This window comes from Anneissia japonica, unplaced genomic scaffold (assembly GCF_011630105.1).
Source record: "Anneissia japonica isolate Jap-2015-1 unplaced genomic scaffold, ASM1163010v1 scaffold287840_len1291095_cov163, whole genome shotgun sequence".
Lineage (NCBI taxonomy): Eukaryota > Metazoa > Echinodermata > Crinoidea > Comatulida > Comatulidae > Anneissia > Anneissia japonica.
Window position 1 is genome coordinate 310,700 of NW_022728493.1, and position 11,344 is coordinate 322,043.

The 11,344-nt window shown below is 33.5% G+C and overlaps 1 protein-coding gene across 4 annotated transcripts in view; it reads right to left on the bottom strand.

Moving 5' to 3' along the window:
* Positions 1-3,423: 3,423 nt before the first annotated feature.
* The window catches only part of LOC117114167 (cationic amino acid transporter 4-like), a 38,037-nt gene continuing 30,116 nt past the window's right edge, over positions 3,424-11,344 (bottom strand). Inside the window, exons 2-5 of one of the 4 annotated variants that reach the window (XM_033257733.1) lie at positions 9,131-9,234; positions 6,712-8,567; positions 6,068-6,176; positions 3,424-5,378 (exon numbers count right to left, since the gene is read on the bottom strand). In XM_033257733.1, the coding sequence (XP_033113624.1) occupies positions 5,203-5,378; positions 6,068-6,176; positions 6,712-8,337 (1,911 nt within the window). In that variant the 5' untranslated portion in view covers positions 8,338-8,567; positions 9,131-9,234 and the 3' untranslated portion in view covers positions 3,424-5,202. The remainder of the gene's footprint in view (positions 5,379-6,067; positions 6,177-6,711; positions 8,568-9,130; positions 9,235-11,344) is intronic. The other 3 variants (XM_033257735.1, XM_033257734.1, XM_033257737.1) reach the window with 3 other exon arrangements.

Consider the following 11,344-nt stretch of genomic DNA (forward strand, 5'->3'; position numbering starts at 1 on the left):
GTAGAACACTTATCTTTGAACTACCATGAGACATAAAAATTCGATTAAAATATTACGTCAAAGAGGATTTTATTACCAACTGGAAAATGATGATAAATGCATTTCGTTCTAGTTGCTTTTTTATCATCGTCTATTTAATGAGCCATAGATTCTATTTTATCCACGATTTATATTGTTATCGTGTTTTGTAAAGGAGAAATCGGCGGTATTGTACTTCGATAATAAAACTGAATTTCATCTTTGATAATTACTAATTACTGTATTTACTGTATGTAGTGTATTTTTTTTTTACAATCAGGATGGAACCTAGCTTGTTGTGTCTTGTCGTCACCATGGCGTAATGATATCAACATCATAAGGTAATAAACTGCTTACAACACTTACAAATACAAATTATATTTAAATATTATAGTATTTAAGTGACGTGTATATTATTATTATTATTATTATCATCATCATTATTTTCATCATTTTTTGCATATTTCATTATTTATTCTAAGTATTGTTGATATTATTATTTTTGCTATTATTATGCTATAGTTCTTTCTTAAATAAATGGATATTATGGCAAAAATTTAATGCATAAAGTAAGTAAGTACGTAAGTGATAAGTAAATAAATAAACAAGCAATATAACTTGAATGAATCAATAAATATATAAATAAATATAGCCATGGATGCAGCATTTCGCAATCTAATTCAATTGAAGTAGACATTACATTTTTAAAAATTAATAATCATAAACACTATAAAACAACATTTTTTCAAAGAAACTGTGAGTTGTTTTTTTAAAAGTATTAACCAATTAAGTTTTATACAAAATGATGACGAAATTATGTGCATCGCGTGATGCGTGGGGCTATTCGTCTATTCGGTAGTAGTATATATCCACTTGCCTCACATAGCACGCCTACAATAAACGATATCCGTACCTGGAGTCGATATGCGATTTCTTATTTATTTATTTTAGAGATAATTCTTGCTCAGTTCTGTTTATGGTTTAATCAAAATGCCATAAGTAGGCTTGAGGCTTAAAAGATATTATCGAAGCTATATATTGATTGTTGTGTAGGCCTATTATCTTGTATAGTTAACCATGCAATGACCAACGACTAGAATGTATTTTGATAATGAACCGGTGTGTTATCTTTAATATTATTTTCCGTAAGTAGTCAATTATGTTGGAAATAATGAGATTATTATGTAGTCAATATGTTGAAATTTAACCGTGATTCTATCCGTATGCGCCGCATCATTGGTGATCTGTGTCCTTGAATTACCAGCTGTTATTGTTGCTAATTTGACTTGTTAGTAGATATTTTTCTTTCCATTATTTTGATTATGTTTTTAGATGCACCGTCAATGGTGATGTGTGCTAGTAAAAAAGTGACTCCAAATAAAAACTAAACTAAACAACACTAGTGAAAAGCTACTCACCGAATAGAACAAATTTCACTAGGTGAAATGGGTCATGCCTCGATTCCCAAATACTGTCGTGCAATTATTTTATCCAAATTAAGCTTTGCCGCACTAGAGTCAGGTTGATTTTTATCTGTTTATTTTTATTATTTTTATTATTATTATTATTTTTATTATTATTATTATTATTATTATTATTATTATTATTATTATTATTATTATTATTATTATTATTATTATTATTATTCTATTATTTTAATCAAGAATTGACTACACAAGTTATTATTTTAGTAGATTATTTACCATACAGAGCAAGGATGCAAATATCGTGTGTTTTACCCATTGAGATGAATACATCACAAATAATAAATTGATCCAAAGGTTCAGGTGTGCAAGTTTCCAATATTTATCTTGCTAGAGTTTGAGAAACAAAAAATCGTCTTTCTCAAAAAATGTGTTCCGAAGTTTACAAGCGATTAGTCTCCAAATCTTGTGTAACAGAACTGTCATTAATTCTAATACTAAAAAAACAACGGCAGCAAAAAAACGTCAAGAACAGCAACATTAATAATACTAATACTACTAAATAATAATAATAATAATAATAATAATAATAATAATAATAATAATAATAATAATGTTAATAATAACGTTAATAATTATAATTTTTTTAAACTTTTTTAGCAGGAATTTAGTTCCTACATTATAAAGATCTAAAACATTTTGTAATTTTTTAAATACAAAAAAGTCAATTTTATAATGTTAAAGTTGTAATGTTATTTAGGCCTACTACTTATTGTTTTAATCTATGAACTATGATATTACATTTTTATATAATTCCTGCAAAAAAACCTAAATTGGTTTGAAAAATGCATATGATTTATGTTGATTAAATTTTTGCTATTTTGCAGCATTGAAAGTTGAAAAGATTTTGCAGTTGAAAGATTTAAAAAACATGTTATCATTGGAGGCCATTTTTACCGGAGTCATTTTTCCAGGGCTATTTTCTTTCTGGGGCCATTTTTTATGGGCCCTTTTTCCTAAGGTCATTTGACTGTACCGTACACCATCCAGTATGGTGATTCTTAGTACAGTACTGTGGTGGAATTCGTCCAAAAGAGACGGTGTCGCACCCAATGACGCCCAAAATAGATGTAACTTGGTCACTTTTATAGAAGGAACCGGTATGGAGCACTGTGGCAAATTTTATCAGAAATTCAATATTTTACAAATATTTACAACAAACACCGTTAATTTAATTGGTAGTTTGAATTTGATCCATTTCAATCCATTTTTGGATTTTTTAAAATTAATATTATTTTACTGTAATAATTCCTATGGGCCACGAGCGGTATTATGTCATTTGAAGTAGTTAGGCCTAGGCCTATATAAGAAATAAAGAGAATATCTACCGTTGCTGAAAACACGTTTAAACATGTCGTTAAACCATGGTTAAGCCGAGCATCCTTCTATTATGCACCTAACATTGATATACTGAACTCTTAATGCGTCACCAGCGGGTTTCGCACCGTTAATTAAGTGCAAGCAAATATACTCCCGACATGCATTGTACCCTAATCGTTGATTATTATTGGATTTTGGGAAATTATTTTCTGAAATATTGGTCTTGGATTGCCGAACCATGGTAGATAGTATGCCTATACACGCTTTCCATCTTGGTTAGGCAACTAATCATGTAAAAGTCTGAACATATTATACAGGTAAGTTTTAAAATTATTATAGGCCTAATAACATATCTATAGGCCTATTATATTTAATATTTTTAAATAATAATAATAATAATTTAAACAGTGAGCTACGGCTAAATCCTGGTCTAGACCAACAGTAATTTGTGTCATCACGCATCAGACAATTTCAAATATTGTGCGATTACTTAACAACATGTCATAAATTTTGTTAACGGAAAATCGACCAAATCGTTACAATCATTTACTTTAAATAAATAATAAATTATATTCATAAAGGCGATTACGCATCATGGTTGCTTTTAAATTTAAATTTAATTGCTAACAGAGTTGGATATAAATATTCTTCATCATTAATCGATTACCATATATAATATTTATGTGCACGTTTTAATTATATTTCACAAGTTATATATTCTTCATATATAGAAAATACATGTCAATGTTATAATAAATAAATTGTCCATAGACTAAACCATATTTATCTCGGGGATAACCATAAAGCTTGATTCCCTAGCACCTTAATTATGTGATCAATCGTTACACTAATCGTACATCAGCAGCCGTCAATACTGCTACAATAATATTACCGTCTATGAGTCCGACACTGTTGTTATTCCATACCAGTAAGCCTAATATGGTTTACTTGTCAATTAGCTAACTTAAATATTTATTGTATCTTTTGATAACATTTTGAAAATTAAATAAATACTGCAATAATACTATGGAATGTTGAAATATTTTGTCAATCTAAATTTAGCTTTTCTAGCATTCACAGCATTCCCTGAAAAGGGTATCTGGAAGAAAATATCTTACAATGGAAAGAGACACCAGAAATATTAACACTACTATAAACTAAACTACTTTACTCTTAATTTAATTTAAGGATCTTAACATGTGTTAAAACCCTAATGATTTTAACATCTAAACATAGGACCTATTTCCAGCTAAACATGTGAAAAAATGGGTAGGCCTACAGACTACATTTTTAGAATCTAAACACTTTTTACAGTACAATAATTGCTAATTGCAATTTAACATGGAACAATTCTCCGGTTTATAAAGTCATAATAGCGTTTTAGTTTGTTGTACGTGTTTGTAGAACCATAACTACAGGTACGTATTTACTGTCAAGGTAATTTCACAAATAGGCCTAAACGTTGTTGCAAGGTTTTATAAACGTCATTTTCTGACATCAGAGATGAACTACAACGTTCGCAAAAATTATGATGACGTTTTGTGTTTGTTGGGTATTGATGAATCAGGAATCAGGAATTTAGTTTAATGATTACTGTGTTTAAAAAAAAATGTATTTCAGTATTTTATTTTTACTTTTTTTTCTTCACATCCAACAGCAAGTACACTCGCCACTTACAGGATGGAAGATGCCAACAGAGGCGGATTTAGGGGCGGCGGCCCGGCCCCAGCCCTCCCCCTTTTTTGGGAGGTAAAAAAAGGGGGAAAAAAGAAAGAAAAAGAAAAAAACGATAGCCCAGAACGCCTCAAGTGTTATTTTCGGGCGTTTAGAAAATCATAATTTAATTGAAAATACTTGAGTTCAACATGGTTGGATCTGTAATTTTAGACCAGGCCTAGGCCCAATTTGAATGTTACAGTGGAGCAACATACAGTGAAAGTTAATAATACTACAGTGCTTTAATGTAATTATTCAAAATAATTTCAGTTGCCGTCTTCGAACTTTATTTATTTTTTTTAGAGTTTTCCTATAACTGCTCCCAAGTGTTGGGCCTACTCCTGAGGCGAAGTTTTCTTTCTGAAGTGGAGTTTCAATTAAATAACACATTTTATAACATTTTTTCTTTTGGTGTTATTTCGGTGCATTATACTGTAACCTAAAACAACCTCCGACGTGTCAATCAAACTTAAAAAATGACCAATCAGAAAAAGACCATTAATGCGAATGTGTCCCAAAAACATGTGCTGTCCCAGTAACGCACGTGTTTGCGTAAGTTTTTTACACTGTGGATTTGGGGTCATGTAATATCCAATTCGAGGAGCTTAACGTAAATGTCCATTTTGAAACTATAACAACAATTGATGAACTCAATTTGCAATTATCAATCATCGGCGGCTGCCTGTTCCTGTTTTTCTGTGGTTCCACCATATGTGGATACACCCCCGCTGTGTGAGTTTTCAACATCGAGTAAATGCGTGTCTGATAGTGGTACAAATGCAATCGCATCTTGGTTAGCGTTGCTGTTCTTGTATCCATAGCAAACATAGATCAATAATCCTGAAATAAACATAGCAGTTTGTCAACAAAAATATGGTTTGGAATTACAAGCATTTAAAAAAAAAATCTATTTTGCGAGCTATTGCAAGTAATCACCATACATATCGATATCGTCACTATTTTTCAAATTCTCATTATATTATCACTAATCCTTGTTATCATCATCGATTCTTTACTCATCATCAACAATCGGTATTCGTCCAGCAAAATGATTTTTTTTATTAACTGATGAGGAATGGAAAAATTCTGTATAAATAATTTCTTGTGTACCGAGCATAGCAAACTCAGATGGTTCTAATACAATTATGAATAATATCTTAAAACTAAGTTTCCTTTTTAAAATTGGAATTACAGATTGTACTTGGATCCGCGCATGTTAACTTCACTGTCATCATTTGCTATTCGCTATTTTGTTTAATGGTCGTCATTCTTACTTATACTCCTACTCATCGCCCTCATTGTCAATAATCCTCCATTTACTCGCCCCCACCCCCCCTACTAGTTCGATTATCATTGTGTTATCATATTATTATCATCTCCATACTTCTGATCATTTTCATTACTGATTTTCCTCATTCTCTTCCTCATCATTTTCATCAATCCTCCTCATTCTCATTATCATCATTCGTCTGAAATGTACAGAAGTGAAGTGAACATAGGCTATGAACATACAATATAATATATCTAACCTACGATGATCCAGATGATAAAACGAAGCCATGTGTAGCTATCCAACTCCGCCATTAAAAACAAATTTAACAAAATGCTTCCGGCCGGAAGGTACGGCACAAATGGTACCTTAAACATATATAAAAGTATTTTATTGTTATTTTCAAATTCTTGTTATTAAAACTTGTTCTCACTATATAAAAGCTGCAATTATTTGGCATATCGACTCTTTTATTCAATTCAATTATCCATTATTATTCCATTTATGTTTAAATATCCTTTACACTATGTACCGACCGGTGCACCGACTGTATGTATTGTACAGAGTTTGCAGCAGAGTGAATGACTATGTTCACTCAGTGTTGACTATAATATATAGACTAGGCCGGAATGAGGTTTGCAGTGTATAAGCAGAGAGTGAACACATAGCAACAGATGTAAACTTAGTAGACACGGTGTATCCACACAGTCAATACACTGTGTCCACAAAGTCAACGCACTGTTACTTAGGTGTTCACTCTTTGTAGGCCTACAAACATCGCAGATCTCACCAATTCCGCCAGTTCCACTCCGTACACCAGATGACATTTTACAAAGGATAATTATATTTTGCAATTCGTTCCTACTTATCTTTTATAAATAGTTAGGTGAAATATAATTGTACCTTGAAATCCAGTTCCACTTCACTCTGATGGTGCATTGGTATCACAAGAAACGCCAGTAGCGCCAAAGTTCCAAACATAATTACAAACAATATTGCCCACCATTTTCTCTCCGCCAAACTCTCCTCGGCATATACTGCAAAAACAATTGCAGTAAACTGACATAACACGCTGATGATTAAAGAGTAAAGGACAGTATCACCAGGCACGGGATTCTCTAGGAAGTCAAAACATCGAAAAGGTTCTTTTAGTCGTCCAGTTAATGCTTCCTTGTTGTCTACATCGATGTCCTGCCAATTGTTCCTGACTTCCTCTAAATGGTTGCTTACGTCAGACATGTTATAAGAAAGCCTTTTGCAACCCCGTGGATTTTTAATAGAGATATTGCATAATTCTGGAGAGTACCTGACGATGATTACAGACGCTGCAACGAATGAGAATCCACACAATGTCCCGATTGAAAGAAATTCCACCAAGGCGTCTAAATCGAATACCAGTGCTAAAACAGCTGCGAATAAACCAAATAAAACTACTCCAAATATCGGTACTTTTGTTCGCGGGTTCACCCTGGCAAACACCTTGAAGATCAAGCCGTCACTTGAAATAGCGTAAAGAGATCGAGGTAGAGGGAAGATATTTCCAAAGGCAGAAGTCAGTATTGCAAGGACGGCACCAATGCCCACTATGTATTTGGCCCAATCTAGGCCCACGTATTCGAAAGCAGCTGAAAAGGCCGATGTCGGATCAATGTCTGTATATGGGATCATCAATGTCAACCCAATTGAAGCAAGAATGTAGGCCGATGCTGAAACAATGAATGCGTAAATCGTAGCCAGAGGAATACTTTTAGCTGGTGTTTTTGCTTCTTCCCCGGTCACTGCAATGACCTCAAAGCCAAGATATGCATAAAAGCATGTTGCTGCGCCTGACAATGTTCCTCCGAACCCGTACGCCAAGTATCCGTCACCCGCAGACCAATTTGAAACATCTGCGTAAAACATCGAAGCTATGAACATGAATATAACGAGTCCTAGACTGATCACAACGCATATACTGTTTAATTTTGTCGACAGAGCTGCTCCTGATGCGACCAGGATCACTAATATTAAAATCAAAAGCGCTGCTAGGATATCCGGGAAATCAGAGAAAACGTCTGACGACCATTCTTCTCCGCCAAGAAGAGTATCTATAATAAAGCTATTGATGTAGTTGCCAGTCAGGTCATCAAAATATCCACTAAACGCTTTTGCTGTTGCTGCAGCTCCTACGACATACTCCAGGAGAATATTCCAGCCTACAAGAAACGCCCAGATTTCTCCGACTGTCACATACGCGAAGATGTAGGCAGATCCCGCTTTAGGGATTCTCGTACCGAACTCCGCGTAGCAGATTGCTGCCAACAGGGCAGCAATTCCTGCGATAAAGTACGAGACACTGACTGACGGCCCAGCTGTGTTTCTAGCTACTTCACCAGTCAGTACAAACAGACCAGAACCTACCATGGAGCCAATACCAAGTAGCGTCAAATCCAAGGTTGTGAGACATCTTTCAAGTGGTGTCTCCAGCACATTTTCTTCAAGGAGTTTTTTGCGATTGACTTTTGAGAGGATGTGCCGAAATCCTGACATAATGAGTCACCTTTTGCCTTTTTTTCTCTTTTATATTAGAAAATCAAAATCTCTTTTCTAGTAACATTCTTCATTTTGAATAAAACATATTCATGTTCCATATAAAATCATCAACATCTAACAGTTTCAGAATTACTTTGCTTAATTCTGTTTATCAAGGTATAACCGGGTCAGCTGTGAGAGTTTACATTACAATATACTTTGTGAGCATGGCTTCATTGCTGATGACACTGTAAGAAAAAAATAAAATCCGCAATTGTTATGGGTTTTTTAGAGGACATTTAGCTCATTGATGTAAATGCTTGTTGGAAAATATATTGAGACACAAAGTAGTAATAACGAGTTCTAGTAATAGATATTTCGGGCTCAGTGACGGCTAGTGAGCATCTAGGACGAGTAATTTATGCTAATTATCTAGGATGTTTGACACAATTTACAAATAGTATGACTAGTGCTTTGTTTTAGATATTTGCGACAACGCGATTGCGCAATAAGATGCGATAGCACACATCGCACTAGTCCTATATGCCAATTTGACGCGTACGCGAGTGCTTTTCGTCCTGAATGGTAACAGGAACACTTTCGTGGATGAAGCATTTTAAAGTCGATTTCATTTTCTTAGACAAATAAGCTGGCCGGCATCTTGGCATTATGAATATAATTACGTATGCCAAATATTTTACATCCACAATCATGTTTCACTGTTCCGGAAATTGTACAGAAGTCCGAGTACTAAAACACATTATTAACTAACAACTACTATAATGCTAAATTAATATTTAAAAAAATGTACCATCCATGAATCTTTCTCCCGTTATTGGAACACTTGAATCTTAAACGACTGAGTTGAGATACGATCGTTGACAGATGAAGAGGATCTTTAGCATGGTTTGATATCTGACGAAACAACACGTGATAGTTAGGTCAGGTCATAAGAGAGATGCTGGTATTATACGGTAGTGTCAGTGGATAATTATGAGACACTTACAATATACAATAATGATAATAAAGAAATGAATAATTATAACAGAAAGAAGCTGTCGCGTATTTTACCTGCGCAAGTCTATATCGATAATGATAATGATTAATCATGATGGGAATGTTAATGGCGATGACAATAATAATAAGTAGGCCTGTCCACTGATGCAGACTTATCTATCCAGATTTAATAATAAAGGTGTAATTAAAACGTATACTGTATTTCTGGATAAAGCCTACTTACGTTTTGAGCTTTCGACTATCACTTTGTAGAATGTTGTTCAAAAGGACACACATTGGAAAATTGTTTCACTATGCGTTTCAAATTGCTGTAATTATGCGTTAAATTACCTTTAAACTAGTTTAATTACCAGTTAATTACTAATATTGAAACATGTAGATTGACATCATTTTTTTTACTATGCACATTATTGTTATGGTCCTTGCTTGGACAAAGATTGAAGATAATCAAAGCACGAAAAACGACCAAAGTGGAGAGCAGAAAAACCCTGTGTACAACGTTAAAAAAAAAACTAAATAGAGAAAATTGATTTTGGTTTTAAAACATAGTACCAAACACTACCGAGACTCAGCTACAGTGATAATAATTATGGTGATGTGATGATAATGAAAATAAAATTGATGATGATGATGAGGACTATGATAAAACTGAAGAGGAAGGAGATGATTGTGATGATAAAATTGAAAGTGGTAATGCAAATTTACAAAGTTATTATATAGTTTTAAAATATTAGCAGAGAATATTGATATAAAATATAAAATATATATTGGGTTTAAGCCCATCTGGTTCTAAGCCTTTCCATTAGACTTCATTAGAATACGTTCATTCCCATGAGTACCATTATTTAACAGTAATGATTTGCATTATGTATTTATGAATGCTTTAATCGGTAGTTAATTTTTTGTTTTACATAGAGAACCACAGTCGTGTCGTCACGACGCCAGGTGGCGCTCTCTGTTGTTAACGGACGTTAGTTACTGTTCATTACGCCTGAGTCTTCATAGGTTTTCTGGAATAGACATTTTAAAATCTAATGTTTTACCATCAAAATGTATTAAAAACACAAAAGCTCGCATTATTATCGAACACACATTTAATCATAAATAAAAATTTACAAAGAAAAAGTAAGATCAAACATCTTATATTAATAATTACGTTAGAAATTGGGATCAATGGTGTGTCAGTGAGGAAATGGCGCCCGGTTGAACGCTTTATGCAACGATAGCAACAGAGTAGTATCACGTGGTATCGTGACGTAACACTGTGGCACTCCATGATGTAATTCATTGCGGCGTAGCTATTCAGTTTTAGTTTCTTTTATTTACATCAAAATCGCACCCAAGGCTGAATTACACGATATTTACAAAACATGTATACTAAAACATCAAAACATCAATCAAATACAGGCACAATACATGAAAAATGAAGATAAAAGTAACATTAAAATGCATTAAATTTGAAACTTTAGAAGTATACAAGAGATTAAAAAAGGATCGAGAAAGTTGAACATTTCTGGATAGAACAATATCAAATATACTAAACTATTACAGAGAAAATAGAGCGGAAATTTTGTTGCACATACGGAAACGACAAAAGAACCTAGATAGGATTTTGGAAGAAAAATGTGAAGGGAAAAGAGGAAGGGGAAGAAGAAGAAAGGAAATGCTGATCTGAAAAAGAGTAGATACGACAACTTGAAAAGACTAGAACAAGATGGTGAAGCATGAAAAACATTTGATAACCTTTAAGATAAGGCCAGCCTTTGGCAGAATACTGATGATGAAGATATTTAAAGAGGTCGATCTCTGTTTAAACGTGTGTGCGTTAAATACTAGTGTTGTATTGGCATACCATACAGTGCAAAATGAATTGGCTTCAATCGGATTCGAAGACAGCATCAATGGCGTAGTTGGATGAGGCGTCTGCACAGACAGCATGAAGTCACACGCAGATTCCTCAAATTTAAAAATGTTTTCATGTAATATTTAAAGCATTACTGCATTACTG